Source organism: Crocodylus porosus, unplaced genomic scaffold, assembly GCF_001723895.1.
Source record: "Crocodylus porosus isolate Cpor-Errol unplaced genomic scaffold, CroPor_comp1, whole genome shotgun sequence".
Classification (NCBI taxonomy): domain Eukaryota; kingdom Metazoa; phylum Chordata; order Crocodylia; family Crocodylidae; genus Crocodylus; species Crocodylus porosus.
Genome location: NW_017728935.1, coordinates 5,438,424 through 5,465,894, shown reverse-complemented (window position 1 = coordinate 5,465,894; position 27,471 = coordinate 5,438,424). Strand labels below are relative to the sequence as shown.

The 27,471-nt window shown below is 51.2% G+C and overlaps 1 protein-coding gene across 1 annotated transcript; it reads right to left on the bottom strand.

Moving 5' to 3' along the window:
• Positions 1-8,982: 8,982 nt before the first annotated feature.
• Positions 8,983-13,349, bottom strand: NGF (nerve growth factor). The gene is made up of 2 exons (XM_019546771.1): positions 12,472-13,349; positions 8,983-9,853 (listed from the first exon to the last, which is right to left on the bottom strand). The coding sequence occupies exon 2, from the start codon at positions 9,839-9,841 to the stop codon at positions 9,128-9,130; it is 714 nt and encodes a 237-aa protein (XP_019402316.1). The 5' UTR covers positions 9,842-9,853; positions 12,472-13,349; the 3' UTR covers positions 8,983-9,127.
• Between the last annotated feature and the right edge of the window lie 14,122 nt (positions 13,350-27,471).

The following is a 27,471-nucleotide window of genomic DNA, read 5'->3' as shown; positions in this document are numbered from 1 at the left end:
ACACACCGGGGACTCTGAGATCTCTCCCTTGTTCTTAGTTTTCCCAGAAAGCTGTGGGAAATCCTCAAAACCAATAAAAAAATACCAGATTCACTGAGGAAATGCTCAATGCCAACTTTTCAAAGGCTGGGAAGACTACAAGAAACATGTTCCCACTGGGGCAGAAAAGTGAGGGAGTTTGTCCTACAGTGAGACAGTAAAAACAATCCTTACAGAAGCTGTTAGCAGCATGTGAGATGGGAAGCAAAATATCTTCTCCCAGGACTTTGGGCCCAACCGCAGGGCTTGCTGTGAAACTATGCACGCAAGAAGGAGGTGAACCTCTCACGGGCAAGACTCTGTTCTTGTGAAACGAGCTGCTGCAAGGAAGTGCAGCTTCCAAAGAAAGGCTGTTTTCCGCTATGCTATAATGCCCTTCATGCGTGTCCCCTCCTCCGTGCTGTCAACATGGATCTTATTGCTGCTTACGGGAATGGAGGAAATTCCAGGGAAAGTCAGCAGCCAGGGCCAGAGGAAGCAGACTTCTGAAGTGTCAGCTCCAAGGCCCCAGAGCTCAGGTCACTTCTGCATCTAAAATCCTGTCTCGGGATCTCTTTTTGCATGAGGAAAGTGCTATTCTCTTCCAGACGGTCCCACCAATCCAGCCACCCCAACCCCTTCCTGTGAGGTGTGACACTGGGGCCCTATCACTAGCAGTGCCAGCAGGTTTCTTGAAAGTGTCTGGGTGAAATTCCAGGGGACATGGTGGTTTTTTGCCACCCTGCATTCAAGAGGATCTGATGGTCCTGCCTGCCTGTACCAAACTGTGACGGAGGGAAGCTGTGGTTTTGCACCAAGACCTGGTTGTGTTTCATTGCTGGGCAAAGTGTCCCATGTGTGGGATTTGTCTTTTGCTTTGTTAAAGCACTTGAATAAAAAGGTGTTATGTGCATTAAGGGGGTGACTGTCACCATCTCTGCAACAGTTGGGTGGACAGGATGTGAAGGTGCAAGCTTGTATTCCCGGACTGCCGCTAGACTCTGGCAGGGAGGTTTTGCCCAAATAGCTTGGGGCAGCTGTAGATGCAAGTCCCGTGCCCTTGCTATCCCCACATCGCAGCCAGTGGGTTTTGTCAGGAGTGGGTCCAGATCAAGTGCACAGCAACTCCAACCCTGCAGCCAAAGGCAGTGACAGGAGTTCCCCCGAGCGAGTAACCACTGCGGGATGATGCAGCTTGGAAGAGCACGGCCAGGGACGGGCTGGCGTTGCTAGCATTGATTTCGGCTGCCCAGTTCAGCGAGGAGCTGGAGACGCTGTGGGACAGGTGCAGGGCACGAAGGTAGTGCGGAGGTGTGTGTGACTCCTGCCCTGTAACCGAGTCTTGTGGGGGCACCGAACTTCCTCTGCACTGCAATAAAACCCCAAATAAGCAGGGCAAGGCCAAGAAACTGTGACCAGCTGCAGGGCTGGGGCGTTCGGCCGGCAGAACTTTCTGGTGTGGCCCAGGTGCCGACGCCAGCTGAGCTGAGCAATCAGAACTGTAATTACCCACCCGCGGGCCTTCAAAAGTTCTGCAAACTCATTAGTCACAGTGCTGGCAAGAGGGCGAGTCCCTGCCAACTTGACAGGCGTGCCCGCTGTGCAGCTCCCAGAAAACGAGCCGCGTGGCCCGTGGCACAATCGGCCGTGGTGCTCGGCGCTCCGGGGCCTCTCACCCGGGTCGGGCTTGGCTTGTGCAGTTTGTTCCTTCTCCTGAAATCCCGGGGTGGACGTGGCCATTTTGCACAAGATCCCCTTGCTCCATTCAGAATTCCAGCGTGGTTCGCAGCCCGCCTCAGAGCTGCTCCGGCTTGGCCTCAGGCAGCTTCTTTTCAAGTTACAGTCATAGTCTCTGTCAGTCTTCACGTTGCAAACCAAGATGATAGAAACAAGCAAGCCGCTGCACACCCAAACATGCAGAAAAGCCGTGGGCTCCCTAACTCGCTCTGCAGATGTATCCACAACCCTGATAAACATCTTAAGGACCCAACCTGCATGGATAATTTTGCAAAGCTTACCTCTCACAGGAAATGATGAGGTGGGGAACGCCAGGGAGATGTGTGAAACGGGCCCCCACCTGCTAACTCTGCCGCTGGCTCACGCTGAGCGGAGCTGGCTTGGAGGACTGCTGTCTTCCCAGTCCTGTCAGTGATCTCTGCAATAGAGACAAAACAGGGAGAGCTTCAACCCCTCTCCCAGGGATGAGGCTGCAAACCCTCCAGCCCTTCCCCGCACAAATCAAGAGTCGTGACATGACAGAGAGGTTAGACGTGTAGAGATAAAATAATGAAAGTAACGTGTCCAGGTCTTACCAAGCCCTTCACCCCCAGCATAGTGCAGACTCCGCAGGAATGTGGTGTACAGCCCGGGGAGGCACCGGCGGAGTGGGGTCTTCAAAGGAACTGCAAGAGCGCATTGCTAGTCTCCGAGATTAGACCATTTCTTTCAGACAGCCTTAGTAAACACTGCATACAAAAACCCGTGGTCTTGAACTCCAGCTCCCCCGCCACTAACACTGAGGCTGTACATTTAACTTTTGCACCATGCCTGTAAAAAGGTGTACATGATTAATGAAGTACAGACCTGTGTTTACTTGCTCTTGTGCTGCTGAAATTGTTTTGAGAGCAGCTCACAAGGAAGAAAGATTTATTTATATGCACCGCATTGCACTGATAGACAGGTACAGTGATGGATTTTGCAAAGGAAGAACTTGTTAAAAATCATATAATGTTTTATGCCTTTAAGCTATAGGTGTCACAAAGGAGTTTTAAATGTTGAAAGCTTAGCCCAGGAAATCTTATCACTAATTAAATTGTTCTGGAGCAGAACAAGCCCAGCTCTTTCCTTTGGAAACTGTTTATTTTATTTCATTTCTATTTGAATAAAAACGTAACGCAGCAGAAAATAAAGCGATGATTTGAGTGATTTTTGGAGGTTTGCTGCTCCTGTATGAGAAATCAGACCCAGGGTCCAAGTTGCAGGTGGCTTCTATAGAAAATGTCTCTCGTTCCATCCAGGCCAAGCAGCTGAAGGAAATGCTGCTGAATCCATCTGGGGATTTCTTTTTACAGAAGGCAAATAATGAACTGGGGAGAAGAACCGAGTTCCTCACAGGCTTCCCAAGTAAGCAGCATCTCAGAGCCCGGTGAGTGAGACTGGGCCCTGCACACCGCATGGGAGCGGGGAGAGAAGTCCCACAAGTATTACTACTGAGCTGATGAGCGAGCAGCGTGCTACCAGCACAGGGAAGGAGGGGTGTCCTTGAGGGAAGACCCCCCCGGCGTGGGCCATCTGTTCTGTCCGGTGTTTACGGTACTTTCTGGAGCTGGTAAACTTATTTTTTTCTGGAGGTCAACACTTGGGGTTTAGAGTCCATAACCCACAGAACTGAGCTCCTGGGTGTCTTAGCACACTTCATCCAGCCAAAGGGGAAAACGAAGGCAGGGTTTGAACACGCCGGTGTTTTTGCAGTGCTTTGCACCTTCGGGGGTCTGAGACTTGACGTGGCTTTGTCTGTTGTTTCTGAAGCGATCCCCTGCTCTTCCCAGCGTTTTGCTTGCTCGCCTTCCAACAAGTCGTCTCTTTCTCGGAGTTCCCGTCTCACGTCACACTGCAGGTATCACAAAGGCCTCCAGGAACGAACAAAAAGACATGGGAGAGAGGCTGAAGAGCCTGCTCGCATATGTTGGGGTGCTGCCAGCACCAAAAGAACTGGGAAAACAAACACCTTCCAGTTCTAGCAACAAGTCCTGATGACCATGGCCAGTTTTCCTGAGGAGGCCTCCAGCTGGATTGGCCGGAGGCACAAAGAGAACTGGTGACATAACTTAGAGGCCTTTTCATGTCCCACACTTGTGGACTATGGGGAGGGGCTCGTGTCAGCTAGAAGCAGAACAAAATGTCCGAGCACTTTCCACAGAGACAGTCAGAGTCCGCACAACGATTGTTCCTTGTGAGCACCGGCTTGATCAGACAAACGCGATGGTCCCTCGCATCTTGCTGTTGCGGTGTGAATGTCAGTGACTAGGTCTTGGCACCTTGTGCAACCAGAGGATGCGGCAAGCTCAGACGTGTTAATTGCTCACAGAACGCAAAGTGGATGCCAAAGTTTTATGTCTTATTTCCCAATGTCCTTAGCTGGCAGTTGTTCAGCTCCAATTTAATCTTTGCCCTCTTCGCCAGCTCATCGCTAGAGGTTTAATTGCATTACCTGCTCCTGTGTGGCACTGTTATTCTGTATGCCAAAGCAAAGCTGACACTGGCATTAACAACCAACCCAGAATATTCCTCTTGATCCACCAGAAAAACAATGGCAGCCTGGATGGGCCTGTCAGCAGATGTCCGGGAGTGAAACTACCTACCTGCAATGCTCTCCCACAGTGATGAATTTCCTCTTCTGATTCAGTCGGGACTCACACAGTAACCGCTGCAGCAGCACAGTCCGCTGAAAGGGCTGCGAGACAGCCTAGGCCCCTGGCCCCTTCAGGGATGGCTGAGAAAGTGGCACCAAACTCAGCTGAGCGGCAAAGCTTTAAGTGCCACATGCACCTCAATGGCAGAGTCCATAACGTTAACCTGCTCCACACGGTCCGTGCTTCCTTCCCGCGGCAGGAAATAAAATTCAGCCTCTTCTACCGCTCCCGCTGCGCCCTTTGTGTTGGCCTGGCTGGGCCCAGAGGGCATCAAGCTGTAGCAGCCGGACAACCCTGGCCGGGTGCTGCAGTGCCACAGGCTGTATCGGGCAGCTTTCTTATTTCCCACTGTGGAAGGGCAGCCAGGCCATAGCCTGGGTGATGCTGAGCTGTAGCAATCCTGCCCGGTCCACACCCAGGTCACCAGCCCCACTACTCCCCAGTTTCTGACCACTAGATGTTGCCCCTCCTCTACTCATCCTTGTGGCATCAGCCCAAAAGCTAAGAGTCCCATGAGGCAGAAAGGGGCTAGGTGAGAAGGCCCCGCTGGCTCGTCAGTTCCCCAGGAAATGTCCACTGCCAAGGCCGGTATCGCTGTTAGGAGCTGAGCACTGCAGCGAGAGCAAGGCAGATTAACACACGCTCATATGTTGATGCTTAAACAGGCTGCTCTTCCTTTGACATCTCAGCACGCCGCTGCGCAAGCAGTTGGTGCAGGCCCCTTCACATAATAATAAGCAGTGCTGGAGCAGGATTATTGCTGTCACTGGCGAAAAGCTATAATTAAGACTTCTCAAGATCTATTGATTGTTTATGGGCCCAAAGGCCCCTTGGGAGTGTCACAGATCTGCATAAAGTTCTCTGATTTGCATTTGGCGTTCTGATTTGGACACCAGATGTGAATGCTCGCTCTTACATGCACATCTGCAGCTGCGGGGAAGTGTTGGCGAGTCCAGCAGGAGTTGGCATCAGGCCTCGAGTATCCTGCTCTTGCTTCAGACCGTACCACGGAGCGTGCTGCGTGCTCTGCCGGGAGTGCCCGGGGCGGGCCTGCCCCGATGGCCCGGGGGCGCTGGAGCCTGACCGCGGGGCCGTGGGCTGCCAGGCCTGCTGCTGGCAGAACGCATGGCCCAGAGCGCCCGTCTGCAGCTGAAAGGCACCTTGGAGCCAACCTGCAGCCTGCCCCTCTCCTATGGCTGTACTGGCTCACACAGACAGACGGGCCCTTCTTTCACCTCCCACCTGACTCCCCTTTTCCTCCCCCGTCCCTGTCTTTGCCCTACTGTGGGTCAGTGTGAATAAGCCAGAGGGGAGAGAGCTGTCCCACAGCCTCTGCCTTCCCCAGGTCGTGTCAGGGAGCTGCTGAATTCCCCCGCTGGATTGCAGCCCAGGGTCTGCGTGCGCGCCCGGGTTCCCGCAGGACAGAAATCTGCGGGGCAGCTTGTGCGTCGAATCCTGCACATGCTGCTGACAGCAGAAACCCACTAACGTGAACCCGAGGCAGGTTGCCACCCACGTTTCAGTGACTCCCCGGATGTGTCTGTGTCTTCTGGAGCTGGATTGGCGCCGGCTCTTCTGAAGCGCTGGCAGCAGGAGGGCATGCGAGTGACTGGTGCCAGCGGGCCCAGATTCAACTCGGATTGGGGTTATTTTTAAACCACATTCTTTCAGTATGACATTGTAAACGTGCTACCTTCTGCACAGCGGAACAGATCACCGAATGCTGCCCTGGGAAACGTCAGAAACCCCGCTTCAGTGACATCAGCGCTGTGCGGGGCCCGCGCTAGCGATCCCAGCCAAGTGCATTTAGGTGCAAGCACAAACGCAAACATGGAGCAGTCCTTCTGCTGGCAAGTCCACGCGCTTCCCTTTGCACATCTCCTTCACTGCCACATGGCAGAATTCACCCGTTTGCGCCGATATTTACGTTTCCGTCCCCATGAAGAGAGGCTCTGCTGTTGCCCCTTCTCCCCAGGCAAGTGCCCCCTCCTGCCCACCCAGCTGCTCCTGTACCAGGCAGGGCGAGTCTGGCAGAGGCACGAGAGGCGATGTGTAGCCGCAGCATTCCTGCGCGTCGCAGGCTGCGGCCGCCCCGAGTCGGGAATTCCAAATACCAGCGCGAACAACTGTGTCAGGATCCAGGTGCACGAAGCCCTCCCCGCCCCGCTGCCCTGCCCTCCCCTCGGGGCATCTCCTGGTAAGGCAGGGACTTCAGCCGCAGCGCAGATCACTGCTGATGGGGCTGCACGAAGCGAGGAAACCGAATGCAAACCTCTGCTGGGAACAAGGAGCAGGCTGGCGGCTGAGTGCAATACCTCAGTACCACGCTACAGAGCAGCACGGCAATGAAGAGATACATACTTTATTAGCAGAAATTTTGATCAAAGTCCAGATTTATAATAATGACCCCATAAAGAGTTTATCATCAACTATAAGGCCGCTCAGGCTGAGCATTGTTTGGCAGCAATCTCGCCCTTGGCAAGGATTTGGTTTAAGGTGTAGCTGAGAGCTGTAAGGGGGCTGGATGGGAAAGGAATGCCAGCTCCTACAACTGCTTTGCAATCAAAAGGCCCATGTCAGAGCTCCAGCACTCTTTGAAGAGACGCCAGGTTCTGCACATGTTTCAAATTATCAAATACAATCCTGAGACAATGTTCGAGTCGAAGCTTCATTATGTCCAGTGGTAAACTAATGCCAGAGTCTCGATGCACCAGACAGAGCCAGAACTTGCAGAGACTTCTTCCTCCTCTCCCTGAAGCCCCCAACTTACGGTAACGCATGTGGCTAAAACACAGCAGGGCACACCGGCACCGTGTCGAAGCTCCGCCGCAGAGGTCTAAACCCAAATGCACGGGCGGGGAGGAGCTCCAGCACCGAATACATCTTTGCCTTGGGACACTGATTTTTCCTTGCTGCTTCTGCAGCTGCTATCTTCCCCCCGTCCCCACCCGCCCCACCCCAGCAGGTGTTCAGGGTCTACTTCTGCGCCTGTCCACTCACTCCAGGATCTAGGACAGGTCAGGAGCACCCTGGAGCCTGCACCCCCCACCCCCCCGAGCAGAGATGAAATCAGAATAGAAGGATCGGGACGGAGCAGATGAGAACTACTCGACGCTCCCTGCCTCGAACCCTGCCCAGCGCAGCTCTCCATGCACCCGCTGCCTCTAACTTTGCTCTTGGGTGGGCAAATGTCTCTCTGCCGGCGCTGAGCTGCCCCACAACCTCTCGCTAGAGGCGGGTGGAAAGCAGCACGTGGACCATGGACACACTCCTGCCGGACGGAGCGCGAGCAGCCAGGCAGTGCTGGCACGGGCAGGGCGGGGTTCCTGGTATGTGCCTCCCACTGCCCGCCCAACAGGCATTATTTGAACACAAAGCATATTTTTGTCTAGGGCTGCTTGTTTCCCGCTTCGAAACAGGCTGGAATGCAAAGATCCATGTGGTTATAAGTGAGAACTGGCACATAATTAAATGCGTGGATTATTTCATTTCCAAGAGACTAGAAACTGCTGCTCCTCTGCTGCCTGCACAGGGAAGGGAGGCTCCAAGCAGCAGCATTTGCAGGGGAGGAGATGCAGGGCAGGAAGGGGGAACCTTTCTGAGCCTGGGAGACCCCAGGCTACAACCCTACAGATATTTGTGCTGAAGTCATTTCTGGGATGGAGACCGGCTGCTTTTCCAAAGGAAACAACGGGGAGGCTTAAAGACTCTGCTCCCTGCACCGTGGCTTGGAACGCCCAAGAGAGGCCTCAGGCCGGAGGCTACACCACGTAGGTCTGTAAACCAGAGCACTCGCAAGGGGGGTGGGAGCACGGAAACCACGAGCTGCTTTTGGACTGTTCTTACCGAAGTGCAGCCACAAGCGCCTTTTTCATCCTGCACAAAAACATTCGCTCCCACACCCAAGATGCTATCGCCAAGGTCCCCACCCCAAGTGAAATCTTACAGCTACGTTACAAGCCACTAGAAGCAGAGATTTCTGATGGGAAAATTCACGAGCCCATCACTCCATGGCACCGCAGCAATAACCAGGGTAGAATCAAAACACAACTGCCTTGTTCTCTTGGCCAACAAAGGTGCCAGCAGAGCTCCGGGCTGGTTGGTGTCAGAGCAAAAACTAATTTGGCAACTTCCTCAGCTCCCCCGAGAGTTTTACTCTGAGATTTCCACCGTGGCACAAAGAACTACTGTACTCGGCATGAAAGATCCCTGGGGCAGGATTGGGTCCCCTGGGCTGACTTGTCAAATCTCGTTTAGCTGGAAATTCCTCTGTGGGTTTTTCCAAGCTTTTACAAATTGGACAAAAACATTTTATCTGGAGACCCAAAATCACAATTTTTCACTGTGGAACAGCAGGTTTTGCTTGGGAAAACTAGCTTTTTATGTAGGAGAGAGTGGAAAAAAGGTGAATGCTGCAAAATGTTTCCTTTTCCCAGAACTGGCTGATCTCGGTGGCTGTACAGGTATGTGCAGAGACCTCCACGCCTGCTGGGACTCAGCTGAGCATCTCCCAGGGGCTTGTCATGGCACTAAACAAAGTGTACAGCACACAGAGGGCTTCCCAAAATGTTTAATAAATAACGAGGATCTCTTTTTAATGTATAAACTATAAATATACCATGCAATTCTTATAACTTAAAATAATTTACAGGCTGAGGTAGGGGGTGGGAGGATGTGGTCACCAGGCTTGTTCCGTGTCAGGGTCTTCCTGATTTCCGGCTGAGCACGCACACGCAGGCGGTGTCAATCCGGATGAACCGCCAGGCAGCCTGCTTGCCTTCCATGGTCAGCGCTTTGACAAAGGTGTGTGTCGTGGTGCAGTAGGAGTTCCAATGCTTTGCATCGATCCCCCGGCACCCACTGGAGACTGGCTTGGGGTCCCTGCACTTGGTCTCAAAAAAGTACTGCTTGAAAACATTGTTGTTAATGTTCACCTCTCCCAGCACTGTCACCTCTTTGCCTTTGATGTCAGTGGCTGTGGTTTTGTCCCCGACCCACATGCTGACGCTGTCACACACCGAGAACTCCCCGCGGTGCAGCACGGGGTGGGCCATCCGCTTGGCTCGCATCGTCCTGTTGTGGGGGTGCGTGCTGTGCGCGGGCTCGGTGCTGCGCCTGGCCCCCGACACGGGCGGGGGCTGCGTGCTGAACAGAACGCGAGGGGATCGGAACCGCCGCTTCCTGAACAGCCTGGGATCCACGGTGACGTTGGCCGTGGGCCCGGCTTCCCTGCGGTCGGCCTTCGGGGGGGGGTGCGGAGCAGGCGGGGGGCCCTGCTGTGCTCTAGTCCGGGGGGTGTCTGGCGTGGTGGCTCCTGCAGGACACCCCCATGGGGCACTGTCCTCCAGCTGCGGTGCTGCCTGCGCACCGACCCAGAGAGCTACGATCAGAGCGTGGTACAGCATGGACATCACGCTGCGCACCTACAACGGAACAGAAACCCAGCGTTACTGCGGACGGCACCAATGCAGGCCGAGCTGCCGACAACAGCGGCCTTGCGGGGCATCTGCTGTGGGAGCACGGATCGTACGGATCTCATCAGGTGCTCATGTGTAAGCCAGATGTGCCTCCAGAGCAGCTCATTCAAACAGCATTAATGTTCCTAATAAAGTGGGAACACTGGGAAATAATAGTGGGATTCTAATTAATTCCTTCGGTATTCGTTATTAGTAGAACATTATTTATGAAGCACTTGTTTGGGGTTAGAAATGCAGAGACCATCTGGGGGCTGTGTGTTCCCTGGGGGAAAATATCCCCTGTGATTTCTGCAGCAGCCTCGAGGCCCTGGGCGGTTGCCTACCAGGGCTGCCGCGGGCACGGCGCTGGGACTGCCTGTCCTCAGACAACCGCGAGCAACAAGTTCCACAAGTGTCTCTGACTAGCAGCTCCCGCGCCAGCGCTGGCCGCTCAGCAAACAGGAGAAAAATCCATCTGTCTGGGTGTGCAAACACGTGAAATACATTTCTTCACGTCTCTAAGAACAATATTAAGGCCCCAGCATGGCCTCGTGAGGTACCCGCCCCCACGTCTGCTTGCTCAGCCGCAGGCCAGGTAACAAGCCAGCAGCAGGCATCCCGCGAATGGCAAAGGCATTCACCAGGATTGAAATCTCAGCAAAGGGCAGATGCCGAGTTTCCTCCACGGAGCATTAATGAGCAGAGACAGGGAATAAACAGAACTGAAAGAGGCTCCTCCCTGTCTCACTGCCCTGTTTGCCTGACATGTTTCAGCTGGCCCCGGGCTCTGCTGCGTGTCCGGCAGGCATGCTCCGACTGGACAAACGGGGCAAGTCCACTTCCCGTCGTGTTCCTCTCCTTGCCCGGGAGAGGAGCAGTTACTGCTGACGCGCCCTTCCCTTTGTGCTCGGACTCCCTCCGCCTCAAGCGCAGAGGGTGAAAAGAGCGTGGGCCGGTGCTTCGGGCCTTGCTAACTGAACCTCCCAGAGGCTGCAGGATCCTGAGGTCCCGCAGGATCTTGTCAGGAAACTTATCTCAGATAAGAGCTAAACAGTGGGTGATTTGATGGATTCAAGAAACTAGTGGGAGATGCCAAGTGGGGGGAGTTTCTGCAGAGAGCAATGATCCTCAAGTCCCTGAAGCAAGGGGAGGGAGAGAGGGAGGCCAAGAGCCACGTTAGCAATCCTCTGTGCAGCAATCAAAATTGAAGGATGGAAGGAGAGGCTGGTCTCACTGCTGAAGAAAATCCTCACCAGCCCAAAGTCAATCTTGTTCAGACTTACAGCGAGGTTGGGGGCTGCTTCCTTTCCTGCACGCTGCCTGGCCCTGGTGCGCTACGTAAGGAACGGAGCTGGGAGCAGCAGGATCGCCAGGCTATCTGCGAGGCAGCCAGTAACCCCCTGTGCTCCGACGACTCAAATTGGAGTCAGATGGTTCGCAACATCTCTACGGTTTGCTTTTTCCAGCAGAAATGTTATTGAGAAAGGGCTGCACAACAAAATCCAGACGCTATCGAAACATGCCCATAACAGCCCCAACCTATTGTGTTTACATATAGACTTCTGTTTACATTTCCTTCGAAAGGAAGCAGAGCTTGGCCATGCCAATTCAAGGCGATTCTCTAGTTCTGTTTCACGCGGGATTCACTGGTCTGAAATGCAACCAGGGTAAATGTACTAAGGTCACCGCACTGAACTACTCATGCCCAGTTGAAACCTCCTCACCTGCCCCTTTGCCCCCTAACTTTGCAACTGATCCGTATTTCCCCCGCTGTGGCAAAGCTTTCTGCTGGGCATGTGGCAGGAGGTAGGCTGGCCAGGAAGAAGGTGTCTGTTTGGGATTCGGGGATGTGCAAAATGACACAGGTGGCTACACTCAAGAGGTCGCGCTGGCTGGCACAGCCATGTCTGGAGCACATACGTGCTTGCTGGCACTGAGGGCCATCCACAGAGTTACTCTGTTTGTTTCTATTCTTTCATTCCCAAGCTCAGCAGTCACTGGACTCCTGCTCTCTGAAAGTGTTTCAAGTGCATGCCAAGCCAGCTGAGCTGCCAGCCTTAGGCACACAATGCAGGGGCATCCCTTGGCAAGCTCTGGCCACGTGGGTCCTCACCAGCATGTCAGTTCTAGGAGCTCATCCGCGAGCGTGGTGAGCGTTTTCTAGCAGCCGCGACTCCCGCAGGAGTCGCTGCCATTAGAAGAACGGATGCACCTTAGTGGCCAGAAGCTGGGGACGTGCCGTGAAACTAGGAAGCACTTAGCGGAAAAGGTGACTGCTCGCTCCATAAGCCATAAATGCACCGCCGGCCACCTTGGGGGGTAGTAAACGAGTAGGCACCTGGAGACAAAGCAGGTCAGTTGCAAAGTGAGCGTGATGAAGTCTTCTGCGCTTCCTGCTCTGGAGCCCTGACCGGCCACTCCTGGGGCTTGGGGAGATGCCTCCTTTCCCGCAGCCGGCCAGGGCGCTGCCCGGAGCCTTTTCTGATGCCCTCCCTCTGGCACAGCAGGGCTGACCGCCATCTGAAGTGGGCGGGCGCGGGTGGGCTGTTGGTCTCTCTGGACGCGGTTGCTCCGCCTGTGCTTACCTCTGGGTAAACTGAATAGAAAACCGCTGGCCAGGGAGGTCTTTATTGCGTCCAGACGCTGAGCGGAGGGGGGATGCTGCGTGCCATCAGACCTGTCTGACTGCGTGGCGGAGTCTGCTTGCTGCTCTGGCTGGGCCTGGCTGCAGGAATAAAAGGAGCTGTTTCAGTAACAACCCAGAAAAATGAGCTTTTCAAGCAAACCTCCCCAGCTGCGAGCAGGAGTTGAAACGGGGCCTGGCAGCTGCCCTGGTGAGAAGCCTGCTTGCTGGGCTCTCTCCACCGGGCCTTTTACCCTGGTTTTACAGCCCAGGAGCTGCCTGCAGTGCATCTTGCACTGTTTTTCATGGATGCAGTCCTTGCAGCACAGCCACAGATCAGCCTTATCCAGTGGCTGAGGCTCTTTCTGGCTCCTCTCTGTCACAACTCCTGATTCCTGACCCCTATCCAGCATCCTCCTGTCTCGCCAGATGCAGAAGCAAGGCAATGTGGGAAGGTGATGCCTTCTGGTGCTACCACTAGAAACCAGCCTGTGACCTGGATCCAGACCTGTCCTACAGGGAGGGGCCAGTCCAGCTGAAAAGCTAGGATGGTGCAAAGCACCAAGCAAGTGCAACCGCGGTCAATCCCTGAGTTCCCTGAACTAGCACCATGGGTCGGGACAGCACCGCACCCAGGGCGAACCACTGTGGGAGGAGGCCTGCCCTGCACTCGGCAGTGGTGTGACCACACATCGGTGACCTGTGCTCTTCCTCCCTCCTCCTGGGACTGGTAAGAGCCTCTCCTACCTGTGAGGTCCATTACATAAGGTCCCAGGCAGCAAAGCACATGTGATCAGGCCTCACCCCCCAGTACGTGAATGCCGCAGGGCTCTGGGAGCGGCTGCCGTGCTGGAAGGGGCCCGGCGTGGGCCGTGCGAGAGGTGGCAGCCAGGACTCTGCACACGCCTGGCAGGGGATTGTGCTCCTGGCACGCAGGCAGGAGAGACACTTCAGCTGTTTTTTAGACTCAAAGGGCTGATCTACAGGGGTAAGCAATGCCTTCGAGTGCGCCTGCGTCTGGGGGGTGCGGCTACAACAGTGCCACCGAGGCTGCTGGGTCTTTGACTTGGGAAGTCAACAGACGCCACATCCCACTTCTCTGTGCTGATCCCAGCACCCTCGAGACGCGCTGGCTGCCCACGTTCTGCAGCAGAGTTCATTCAAAGAGGACGTTTCAGCATCAGGCTGGTGACAATGACGCGAATGTGTCCAAGGTTAAACAGCCCGAGAGACAAGCGTTCTGTGCTGTAGGTCTCAGTACGCTGCATTTTTGCAAGAATGTACTAGTAAAATAATAACCCTTTCAATGCAACCCGTCAGTTTAGTAACACTAATGATAGAGCTATAATATACACGCCACTGCCAAAAATAATCCAACAACTTTTCCAACTGTTCTGCCACCCTAAAAAAACACAGCCTCCCTCCAACTGGCCACTTATTTCACCACAAGAGAGAGTTTTGTCTCGGCAGTTTTTTTTCACTGTTCTTTTACTCCCGGCTTCCCGGATTCACCGTGGTGGCAGAATCCGGTAAATGAGCAGTGTCCTGTGAATGATGCTGAAGACGGCGTCTGTTGGTTTCCATCAGGCATCCAAGTCTCAGGGATTCAGATCATCTCACAGAGAAGTGAAATGTACTTCACTTATCTTTTCTGGTAGTTATGCTAGTTTACACCCATTCCACAAATATGTCACTTTGAATGGCAAGCCATGCATTTTTCCTCTCTCTTTCTAGCCTCTTTGCAAGTGGCATCTTCTAAATGCATATAACATTCGTCACACTTGAGTGTCTCGTGGTGATTAACATTAAAACAGAACACAACCCAACACTTAAAACTACTAAAAAAACCCGGGCAAGTGCAGCCTGGAAAAGGCAATAACCACATTTTAAATAACCCTTCCCCCTTCTCTCTGCTTTGATCATCTGTTAGGACCTGTCCAGCATACAACAAAGGAACACCAGAAAGAAGCAGAGCTGCCTGAGATCAGCTGCAAGCCAACAAAGAGCTGAACACCACGATGGTTATGGAAAAGATGACCTGTGTTAAACAACAAAGAGAAAAGAGACTCTCTCGTTGCCTGGGAGGTCTCAAGCAGCGTGTGCAGGCAGATGTGGGCAAAACAAGTGGTGGCCCAATACCACACAAAGCAAAGAAACGTCTTTTCCTTTGACTACCATCCCACATGCTCTAGGAGCGGCTCGTGGCAACAAAAAGAACAAAAGGGATACCTTGTCTGGCTATAGACTCATTTCATACTTAAAAAACATTTACTCCGGAATGGATACCACTGGCTAAGATTATTGACATTTTAAAAAAAAATCTTTTCCTTAAGCTCAAAATGCAAAAATTCTGCCTCATTGATCTTAGTGCTCTTACGTTTGGGAGCCTGTTGGGCTAGGGATATACTGCCCCACTGGAAGAATCGGGGAACAGCCTGTTAGAACACTTTGCATTTTGGCAGCAGCAACTCGTACTAGAAATAGTTTTAAAATCTATTAAGGAGCAAGACCTCATTTATTAAAAACATGGTAAAATCTGTCTTGAAAACTGCAAAGCTTGATCCAGGGTCCTTATGATGGGGAGGGAGAAAGACCTTTATAATGATGAAACAAATTCAAGTGTATGGCAATAGCCCCCTGTCATTCTATTAACACGCAGTAAGTCCCTGCAACTTAGCCTCCAGCACAATCATCTCTGTTCCCTGCAACATCACTGCTGCAGAAAAGTGGAGCACACCCGCACCCCCGCCCTGGCAAACTGAATGGTTTCACAAGAGGGGATACCTTAGCTTCTAGTGTCCCGAAAGGCAGCACATGGTTGGGTCTCTGTGGTTAAGTGAGGCCTGGGGAGCTTTTGTTGGCACCAAACCAGAATGCCCTTTCTTGTTCAAGTTTGTCAGACTCCTAACATTTTCATTAGGTCTGGAGCGGGGGGGCGTGGTATAATTCTAACTGACAGGATGGGACTCAACGATGCAGGAGGTCTCTTCCTGTGCTCTGTTCTTATGAAATTGGCTTTTATCATGAAATATTATTATATGCGCTTGGTGGTAACTGCCGAGACGTCAACAAAGTGGTTGGTTCTAATGAAGGCTGGATTTCAAGGGTATTTTTAAGTTTATGTTTAAAGCGGATTCATTGAGCTCTTTCATTAAGTCGGTAGCAAAGGTCATGGGGGGATGAAAACCTGCTATCCTAAATTTACTTGATACACATGTAATTACATTCCAGAAAGTTCACAATCTTCTAGTGTTTCTTATTTCTGGTTCCATTTGACCATGACATCATGAACAAAGGACAAGTTTCCACCAGGGAAATTCACTCAAGGGCTAACAAGAGCTCCACAGTGCCTGTCTCTCCCCAGGGACTTGAATCATTTTGAGAAAGAGAATCCCCCAGATTAAGAGCAGATTTCTTTTTTTCCCACACCTATAGAATGAAGGAAACCAGCCGCTTTCCCCTTCACCACTAACCTAGCGCAATTTAGATAGTTAAGATTCAAAGGACCACGAATTCCAGCGATTCAATTCCCAGCAGAAATTGCAGTGCTCGCCCCCCACCCCCGATTGCCTTGTTTCAATTACAGCCAGTGCTCCGAGCACGGCCACTCTTCTCTTTTTTGTAAAGCAAGAACAATATGGCTGTTCTTGTGCGCGCGGCATGTCCTACCCTCCCCCCCGCTAAGCAGCCATATTGCGAGGGCAGGCAAAATTATTTGCTGCCAGGACTAAGACTGCTAGAAGTTTTAGCGGCTGCTGCATACAGCGTTTCCTCCCCCTCTGCACAGTCATCCTGCACCTCCACAGCGATCATGTCATCAGCAGATTAGACATGTTGCAGCCATGCAATCCAGCACAGTGATACTCTCCCTTCATACTGAGTCACAGCTTTTGCCTTCGTGTGAATCACTTTGCCTGTTGCTCTCCTACGTCTCCAAATCCAGCGTATCCAACAGTAAACCTTAAATGCATCAGCCAAATAATGTTCTGGATACTTAAAAAATATCAGCGGTCCACACACATTGTTAACATTAAAAGATCTAACGTATGCTTATGACCACGTATCCCCTTCACAGCAGTTCCACGAGGGCTTCTGCTCCCCATTCACACCTCCTTTAAACCGGGAAAACTTCTCCGATTGCTCCGAAGCTCCACCTGGTTTGCACTGAGATAGATTTTGGATCCAATTCGGATATCACTTTTAAGGCAAAAGGTATCAAGAGTGGGTCTATACTCTGCTGTAAACAGCTTCTTGTACTCTTGAGCAAGGAGCTATATGGGCGTTTGATTCCAAGAACGTATGGGAACAAGTCCCTACCCAGTGAGCTTCTGCAGCACTGTCTATGTGAGCTGGGTATTGGGAGCTATGAATTCTTGCTGAAGCAGGAGTGCGGGCGGTAGGGAATAAACATCTCATTATTAGTCTGTCAGAGACCAGCGTGTATTTGTATGTACGAACAGCTCGTGCTTCCCGTCGTGCTTGCTGGACTGTATTCTCACGACATGGATTTTCCTTGTGGATTGCCACACTCCCATTCTCCTGTGAGGCTCTGTCATGCAGCTCCGTAAGGATGGTGATTTCATTGTTTTGTCATACCCCATAAGGCAAGACATGAAAGATCAGGAAAATACATAAAACCTGGCTGAGCAATTGGTAATTAAAGCCATACTGCTGTGTTTCCATTGCCCTGGCGCAAACTGAAAACCAAGCTGTGAGTTTGCAGCAGGGCACCTTTGACACCTCACATAAGCGGTGGCATGGTCCTACACAGGTTGGGGTGGCCCCGGGGAGAGTGCAGCGGCTGCTGTTTGAGCTGGGGGGGAGAACGAGCCAGCCTGCCTGCAGGCCCGCGATGCTCTGCTGCTTCCAATTACACCCCCGGCCCCCTCCCCACTCGCGGCACCATTATTGCTATTCCAGGCGCATGCCTAGGCTCCCTCCTCACTTAAAAAAGACTCATTTTCTTTCATCTATCTTATGCAACAATATCAGGTCACTTTTTCCCACCCAGACGGTTCACACCTGCGGATGAGGCCTGCTGCTGCAGCTCACACCTCCAGAGCTGGCTATCGCAGTAGAATGTCTGACCGTAACCTAGGTCTGAAATAGCAGACTGCTCAGCTTTTTGCCCACGCGCTCACTCTCTGAGGATATCCACTGTGGGACTGGAGCACATGTCTTCTATTAATTTACTTTTGTGTGGTCCAGCGTTGGGCAAAACTTTTTCCAGTGGTGAAACCAGCCTAAAGCTGTGTTTCCTTGCCATGATATAAAACCTCATTGCTGTTTTCTAACACTTTCCATAGAGGATATCAAAGCACTCGCGAAACACCTGGGACAGAGAGGACTCACTTGAAGAGGGATGGATAGAGCTACAAGGAGGGAAAGGCCTGGTTTGCAAAGGCATCTGGCACCATAGTACCAGCTTCCTACTGAGCTGTTGATAATGAATCTAGGTTAAGGCAGGAATTTCCCCTTAGCATGAAATCCTGTTGTTAAGCCCGCTGAAGGGAAGTTGCCCAAGAAGGCAGGTTGGCTCTACTGGTGTTAGTGTAGAAGGGCTGTGTTTGCTATCCAGTCCTTAAACTTGCTGAGGTTCCCCGAAAGCTTCACACAGTGCAATTAGGAACATAATATTGTTCTTCATGCGTAGCATTCATTTACCGTGGGCAAAAAAAAGATTACAGACTGTGAACCGACTCCATGGGCTGCAGCCTTCCAACCACAGAGAAGCATTTGCTGGATGAAGGTGGGTTCACTGATTCTGGCCACTACAGCTTTTTCCAGCATGTGCAGCCTGACACTAACCAGAGCCGCTGAGGAGAGCATGTGGCTGTGTCTGGGGTTGGAGGGAATCCTGCGTCTCTCCATGGGGTGCCTAGCCGTTCACAGAGCTGAGCAGCGCTGCCTAAGTTCAAGGGGCTACTGGTATAAGGACACTTGGTATGTGTAAGTATTGCAAAATCAAGTCCCAAAGGAGAAAAATAAGAGGAGTGGGTGCATCTTTATTTGTATCCTGGGTTAGTTTTTTGGTGCTTGTGTATGTTGATAAAGAAAACACAACATAGCCTCTTAAGTGCCCACGTTTACTGACCAGCAGTAAAATGAATCATTGCAATTTAAAAGGGAAAATATAATTTAATATCCTTTTTGACCCAATCAAATACAATGAAGCAAACTTTCGTTCGACAGACAAATAAACATAACCACATGGCTATGTTCGAGTCCAAGGCATGACGCCATTTGGAACGCCTGTTGTCAATTCTGAGACAATACATTAAAAAAGATGACAGATTTTGGGGGATGTGTCAAAAAATTAACCTCAAGATGTACTCGAATCTCTTGTGACTTTACGATTAGAAAAATGCTGATGTTCCTCAAATTTAAGAACTGATAAGGGTGTTTCTCGGAGTGTAAATAATCTGGTGAGTGTTGAGTCACGCACTGCTCATGCTCCCCGCAGCAGGTGTAAAAGAACAAGTTGCCAGGCCAAACAGGCTTCACTAACATGACCTGGAGCAGTGACATGAATTCTGGTAATGGGAACGAGAGTGACGCCGGCATCACCATAACACCGTGCAATAGGTTGGCAGCATGTCAATACGTTAATCGCTTTCCCAAAGTGTTGAATTAGAGCGTGTACTGCAGAGCCCGGAAAGTGTTGTCCTGCTCCCCGATGACAATGTCCCTGCTGTTAAATGCTTTGTGAAGCACCGACAATGCGCTTGACCTTCTATCGGACAGGTGGAGCCATGTAGAGCATTGAACGACCCCCTTCCCTCCCCACTGCAACTGGTTTTTCCAGAGGTCACCATGAGCATGGATTTCACTGTGAGCACACGCATGTGTAAGCGTGTAACCTTTTCTGAGTAGCAGTGTCCTCCAAGGTCACACATGCATCTTGTGCTGTTACCTGCTCCAACTAGGGGCATGAAGGGCAGAGCAACTGCAAGCCTCCAGCTTCCTTCTTTGCAGTTTGAAGCCTGTTTGTGGAGGATGCTTCACAGTGGGGGACCCAGGCCAGGTTGTGCGGCTGAGGCTGCACATAGCGTATCAGACACAAGGGTAGGATCCAAACAGACGCAACCGTGAAGAAGAATGTGAGTTTGTACAGGGAGCACGTGAAGTGGGTGACAGGGCCTGAGCAAGTGCCAAAGTGATGCATTTTGGGCCCATTTGGGAAGGACGGAGCTGGGCCTTCTTGGAAGGTGGTGGGGAAAAGACTGCGGCCTCGAGAGGGACAGATGGCGCTGCCAAGCAGGGAGGAGGGGAGAGTTGGATTTGAGAGACAGTGCAGGGCTTGGACATGTCCTTGGAGAATAAAGATGAGTCCGAGGGTGCAAGCCCAGCAGCCAAAGGGATGGCAGAGCAACAGGGACAGATAAAAGGAGGGAAGAAGGGAGAACTGAAAAGAGAAGAGTTTGATTTTAGTTATAGTGATGTCGCTGGCAAGCTGCCCATGCAGAGGAGCCAGCAGAGGCTTCGCTGGCCACAGGGGGCAATAAATAAACGCTCTGCATGAAAATCTCTGTCATATGAGAGCCCTGAAAAAGAGGGCTTCCCTCTCCCAGGCAGAGCAAGACTTCTCCTTCCTTGCATCCCACACAACGGCTCCATCGGCGTGACTCGCATCCAGGAAAAGCCATGAGGACATGTGCATCTCAGAGCCGCTCCGTGCTCAGGGTGCCCGCAAGGGGAAGGCAGCTATGAGCTTGTCTCTAATAAAAATATTTTTGCAGTGTGTGTAACTTACAGTGGTGAAATGTCACTTCAGACAGTGTAAACTGTAAAGGCCTAAAAGACTTGGATGGAGCTTTAAACCACGGTGACTAAGAACGGCATCACAGGGACTGGTCTTAGACTCTGCTTGGCCTGTCCTCGCTGAAGTAACAAAATAGGAACTTTGAATGAAGTCATGAGCCCACTTCTCAGGCTGACACATCAACCGTGACTCACCAGGTCAATAAGGGCCATGCCTGGCAGACACAGCTCGTGCTGAAAGCATGCGCCCCCACGCCCGCCGTCAGCAGCGTTCCTTGCAGGAGACGACAGGCGTGAGCAGCGAGGGCCACGGCACCCTTCTGCAAGCCTACAATGGGAGGAGGGAGGGTGCTGAGCACGCATCCATCTGCAGCTACGTTTCTGGTTCAACTCTAGCCCAGGCAGTGACAATCGCCCAGACGCTCTTCACTGGCCACTCGTGATGTCTCAGGACCTCTGCCAGCAATGTCAGCCTGGAGGGCAGGGGATTGTGAGGCCACAGGGTCACACTGGCGGCAGAAGGGGCAAGGATGGGAGGTCCGTGCACAGGAGAAAGTGCCCTTCCCCAGCCAGGCTCCACGCTGGGGGAGCAGAGTTGACTAACCTGTGAGAGACTCCCCTTCCCAGAAAGATATTCACGGGCATCTTTGGGACCAGGGTTCTCCAAGCGTCTGCCAGGAAAGAGCAGGCATTCATGAGAGCCCCTCCGCAGCACTTCTTTCTTGCTTAAAAATACCACCCCTCTCCCGAGTACTGATATGTGACCTTGAGGACAGTATCCATCCCCATTCCCCATTCATCCCAGCTTCCCCCTCCAGTGTGGAGGGCTAGCAGGGTGCATGCAGCACGCAGCGAGAACCGCTTAGGTAACGGAAGCAAAATGGCCTCCCCTCAGCAAATATTACTAAAATTAGCTCCGTCAGGCTAAATATACCACTGGGCCTTTAAACACAGCAAAGAGAAAACGAGCTAATGGCCACTTACCAAGCTGCTGAGCTACTTCTCTGGAAATAAATGACGGGAAAGAACATCAGAGGGGTCATGTGTGAGGCTCACGGCAACAGGGCCCTAATCCTTATTAAGTCAATGACCTGAATGGTGTAAAATTGGCACAATGGGATGAACCAGAAATAGAAATGCTACTTACAAAGAGTTAGCCAGCTGATCCTGCAGTTACATAATTTTGGTTGATCGTAGTAGGAGCCGTAAATCAAACCCTAAAACTCGTGGGCGACACGTGATTAGCTTGGAATCTCCCACATGGGCTTCAGCCTGCGCGTGTGCTATACAGGGCTCCTGGGTTTCATAAATACTAACTCACTGGCACAAGGCAGACTGCCACGCAGACACCCCGCACAGACGCCTCCGACTTTGACAGACAGGAAAACCGCATCAGAAAACGTGCGGTGCAATTTGCTCCCATGTAGAGCCAGAGTATCCAGTGGCTGTGCGAATGCAGTTGTGGAGGGGCTGCGGGTGACGCCCACCACTCCCTGCGCGAGGCCAGCGTGAACTCGCTCGGTCCCCTGTTGCACTCAGCACAGGAAACCTGGCCTTCCCGGGGTGATGGCTGGTGCCTAGGGCCCTTCCTCTGACCCACCCGACAGTGAGTCCCTGGGCAGGGGCAGCGGGCAAGTGCTGGCCCAGCCTTGGGGTGAGTGTCCCCAACAGCAAGCAAAGCTGCAAATGACACTTCCTCCCGTGCCCGGCCTGCCATGCTCGGCCCTGTACCACAGCCAGCAGGCACCGTTCAGTGACTGGAGATCAAAATCCAATACAGACGGTGTTTGATAGTGCATGAAAGCACAGGGACTCCTGGCTCCAAGAGTCAGTATTAATCTTTCTATCGCTAGCAGCTCCCAAAACTATGTTGGAATTGAAAAAATAAAATAAAATAAAGCAAGAGGCTAATCAGACAATGATTTTACTATCATGTCTTTTGGCCAAAACAATCTTTTATGGCAGAAAAGTGTAATGGCTTTAAGGATTGTTGAGCTTTTCCAAGGGCTGATCCTGTTCCACTGTCCAGGAGGGAATGCAGATCCTGATCTCTGCCCAGGCCCTGATTATAATAAGACCCAGCTGAACTGTAACTTCCACTGAAACATTGCATCCTTGTTCAGCTGTCTAAATTTCACTTTTTTACATTCTCCTTGTCATTTTTTCCACCCTGCTAAGTCTGCCTATTGCCCTGTGCAGAAACAGATGGAAAACAGATAATGCAGAGATGATGTATAAAATCAAAACAAGTAAATTAGCCCTGATAAGCATCCCGTGGGCAAATGGAGGCCATCAGTGTGAGCCTTCTCCAGACCCTGAATTTAGAAAATAATGTTCTTCAAACACACACAACACCCAGGAACTGCTGACATGACCTTCACAGTATTTAATAGTTTTCATTTCAGTCCTTTGTGCTCCATTCACTCCCTGTCCAAAGAAGAAATTTGAAGAACAAGCTCCTACCAGATTCTCTGACAAACAAGCCTTCCAGCACTTTCACATTTGGTAAAAGCTACAAATGTTTTTCAACAGGAGGAAATTTAATGTGGTGTGAAATAGGATATTATCAGACACGTCTGCATTTGATAACTTTTAAGGAGAAAAGGAAAATGCACCAACGGAGTTCAGATCGTAAGCCTGAAATGCAGCTCTGAGTATTACTGAGATGTTCTTTGATGTTCATAAGAACTTTGCAATGATACCAGGACAAAAAAATTGCACTGGAATGACCCTGATGACTGCTGTGAATGACCAGAGCTCCTGTCAAGGAAAGGTGCACAGCCTCAAGAGACTGTCCCAGAGTCATATGTGTTCCTGTGCTTGAGCAGGGCTGTCTCAGGCCAGCTGCACATGCTGCTGGAAGGTCTTGCATCTTGTCACCAACGTCTCTGTTGAGCCTGTTCAGTCATCAAAGCTTTGGTCACACGTGATCTCTCAGGACATGGCATACATCTGAAAAATGAAACTGAGGGGATTTCGAAACTGAGTACAACCAAAATGCTGGTGTTCTGGCATTTCCAGCAAGAAAAAAATGTAATGTTTGTTTGCTATAAAAGAATGTCACGTTCCATGTGTGTTACAGGGACGTGCAGAAGGGTCCTGCCACACCTTAGCATCGCCAGCTCGTAGTGTCAAAGGGCCCTGCCCGAGGGGAGTCCAGTAAGCAACAGATATTGTGCATATGAGCACTGTGCATGTATCTGGTCACTAAAACATGCAAAAAAGTAAAGATGTGGTGCTTGTATCAGCTGTTATCCTGACTGCACTGGCGATGGAAGGCAAAGCACGTGTCTTCGTGCCCAAAGGGGGTGGGGTATATATCTCAAGTCTCCTACTGCATATCAATCCTGAAATAAAGTACTGTTTGGTAACAGCCACTTTCATTCAAAGACCTCAAACCACTTCATAAACAGCAGTCAGCCCATGAGGGAGCAACAGGAATTATTTGCAGGGTCAGTACCAGCATCAGGAATGTAACCTCAGGACTCTTGTCTAGCATTTTCCTTCTCTGGCCACTAGATAAGTTCCCTCTTCTTTCCTTTACTTCAAGGAGATTCTTCCAAGGAAAGTGGATTCTAATGAGCGAGGCCTGCTACCCACATGAGCCCTACAAGTCTTCTTGGTCACAGCACATGAATCTCTCCTTTGTTGACTCACGTTACAGCCCTGAAAAATAACCTGCCAATTTGAAATAGGTAACAGGAAAACTCTAATGAATGCCTCAGAGATTTACTGCCTCGTCTTTGGTGCATTTGATGTGTGCAACAGCCGACAGCATTCCTACAGCAGTAACATTTACTCACTGTCACATGCTCTTTGCTGTTTGTTCTGTGCTGCTCATTTGATTTAAAATGCACATGCTCTTTAGACATATATATATTTAAAATATTAGTAGTCTAATTCAGACCTCTAAAGCCTGCATAAGCCCTTGCTGTGATGAGATAAGAAGAGCATATACAAGGAAGGACAAAGTATGGTCTCCTGGTTCAGGGTGAGGACTAGGAGTCGGGGCTTTGGGGGTCTCTCCTCGGCTTTGCTACCTTACTCACAGCTTGGCCCTCATCAGGTCACGTAAACTCTCACTGCCTCAGTCTGCTCCTTGGAAAAGTAAGATTTATTTCTCTCAAAGGTCTGTGGTCACACTGAAAGTGGCTGAGATCCTCTGGTGACATGGTCTATAGTCTAGTCTAAGGCACAAGTTTCCCTCATGCCCAAGCATCCCCCATGCCCATAGCAGAGCCGCTGGCATGGCTGGTCAGGTCCCAGAGGACTGGAAAAAGCCAGTGTGGTCCCTGTTTTCAAGAAGGGGAGGAGGGAGGAACTGGGAAACTATACGCCAGTTAGTCTTACCTCTATGCTTGGGAAAACTCCGGAAAAAATCATTAAGGATCACATTCGTGGGAGCCCAGCAGGGAAAATAATGCTGAAAGGAAATCAGCACAGGTTCATAGCAGGTCGATCCTTCCTGGCTAACCTTGTTTCTTTTTATGAACAGGTCACAAAATGCTTAGATGCAGGAGTCGAGGTAGACGTCATCTACTTGGATTTTAAGAAAGCCTTCATACAGTATAGTATTTCATCCTAGTCTCGTTAATAAACTGAGCAGCTGTGACGTGGATGATTACACAGGCAGGTGGGTGGCAAATTGGCTCAGGGGTCACACCCGGACAGCAGTGGTGGACGGGTCAATATCCACCTGGAAAGATGTGGGCAGGGGAGTCCCGCAAGGCTCGGTCCTTGGTCCGGTGCTGTTCAGTGTCTTCATCAGTGACTTGGACACGGGTATGGAGACCACCCTGTCCAAGGTCGCAGATGATACCAAATTATGGGGCAAAGTTAATGCACCAGAGGGTAGGGAATGGATCCAGGCAGATCTGGACAGGTTGGAAAAATGGGCAGAATGAAATAAGATGCACTTCAATAAAAACAAGTGCGAAGTGCTGCACCTCAGCAAAAAGTCCCACCAACACATTTATAGGCTGGCGTGACCTTCTCAGCAGCACAGCAGTGGAAAGGGACCTTGGAGTCATAGCTGACTCCAAGATGAACATGAGAAGCGATCAGTAAAGCTAACCGCACTTTATCATGCATTAGCAGATGCATGACGAACAGGTCCAGGGAGGTGATCCTCCCCCTCTGTGTGGCACTGGCCAGGCCGGAGCTGGAGTCCTGCGTCCAGTTCTGGGCGCCGCACTGCAGGAGGGACGTGGAGAATCGTGAGAGGGTTCAGAGGAGGCCGCTCGTATGGTCAGAGGCCTGCAGGCAGGGTCCTACGAAGACAGACTGAGGGACCTGGATCTCTTCAGCCTTCGCAAGAGAAAGCTGACAGGTGATTGTGTGGCCACCTACCAATTCATCGGGGAGGGCAGCAGGGAACAGGAGATGCTCTGTTTACTAGGACATCCCCTGGAGTAACTAGGAACAATGGCCACTAACTGGCGGAGAGCAGACTTAGGTTGGACGTTAGAAAGAACTTCTTCACCGTAGGGTTGCCAGAACCTGGACTGGGCTCTGAGCGCGGGGGTGCTCTCCCCTCCCCTGGGGGTCTTTAAGAGGAGGCTGAACATGCACCTGGCTGGGGTTGTCTGACCCAGCGCTCTTTCCTGCCCAGGCCAGGGGGTTGGACTCGGTCACCTACTGAGGTCCCTCCCGACCCTACCATCTATGAATCTATCTTAACAAATGCACCAGGCACACTGAGCTCTGTGTGGAAATGTTACAATGCTGTTTGACTTGAAGAATAAACTTGGTTTTCAAAGCTTTAAATTACTTTTCTTGTTGCTTGACTAGGAAAATTAAGAATAAAACAAAACGCCCCAAACACATCATTTACTTTCAAGCCCTGCATAACTGGAACATGTTCACGAGCAGGCTGAATTCTGTGGTCTTTTTTGTGTCTCAGGGTTGTGATGCCTTGGTCTCAGAGTACCAACCCCTGCAAGCCATGGAAATGACAGACGCACGTTATCGTACAGAGGATTTGCCTGCAAGGGCTTGATGAGGACCTGCATGGGACGTGCTGTGCATAGCGCAGCGGGGACCCACTCTGAGGACTCTGAGGAAGCACCGAGGGTCAGCGCCTTCCTGTTTCTTCTCTTTCAATATATGTAGCTTGATCATTTCAAAAGCCGCGGTTCATCAGAGTGCCCAGGGACTGCTTCACTGTACGAAGGCAGGGGGTAATAGTTTCTGGAGATAGCCCTGGATTGAGTCAGTGCAGGAAAAAATGTAACTTGAAGAATTTCATGTTGGTTCCTGGTGACCTCCAGATAAACAAAACTACCGGACAGATGGACGTGCAACGCTCCTGCTTGCTGCTCAGACAAGCCCCATTTAAATCTGATGCAATTTTGAAACAACAGGGTACAAACTCCTAAGAATAAGGTTGATAGCTGAATTAGCCACAGAAAACACTGCTTGAAGCACTACAGAGACCCAGTGTCATCTGCATCACAGCTGTCCGGTTCTCTGGGATCACAAGTCATTGCACATGAGAAACAAGGCTCTCCTGCCGTGCACGAGAGGTCACCAAGAAAAAAACATCAGGTTGCTCTTCCTACTCCTTAGGTTTTGAAGCTGTGTGTATTGATGCTCTGGTTCATCTGCACACCATCAGAAGCAGAGTGGGAAAGAAGGCCAGCTTTTGCCTGCTCTGTCTGGAGGACACAAACAAAGCAGCTAGTCTCTAGGCAGGGAGAGGAGATGCTTTACGCACAACGGTGCTCCCAGAGTTCATGGTCAGGTGTTCTCGTACTCGGCAAGTTTTAGCTAGTGTGAAGGTATGGCATTTGCATAAATCTGTTGCTGTTGTATAAACTGTTCCATGCCTAAATTCTTCTACACATGTGTTCGACCCTGAACTGTGAAATATTTGCCTTTGATGGATGATCAGCAGCTCACACTGTTACAATTCCCATCTGTCCAAATCTATGGGCCATTTGAGCAGCAGATGCTGTGTCTCTGTTTTCCCTTTACCATTCTTGCATTTTTTTTTCCCGTTGCCTCCAGTGGTGAGAAATGCAAGGGGACCCTCCGCTGTCCACTGCGCATGGCTGATGTGCTGTCCTTCTGGGCTTTAGGCCTCAGCCTCTGCGGGAGAAGAGGGACTTCATAGTTTCTAGGGTTGGAAGGGACCTGAGCAGATCATCTAGTCCGACCCCCTGCCATGGCAGGAAAGAGTACTGGGGTCAAACGACCCCAG

Coding starts and splice junctions, on each gene's coding strand:
- NGF (XM_019546771.1), bottom strand. CDS start 9,841: ATGTCCATGCTGTACCACGCTCTGATCGTAGCTCTCTGGGTCGGTGCG.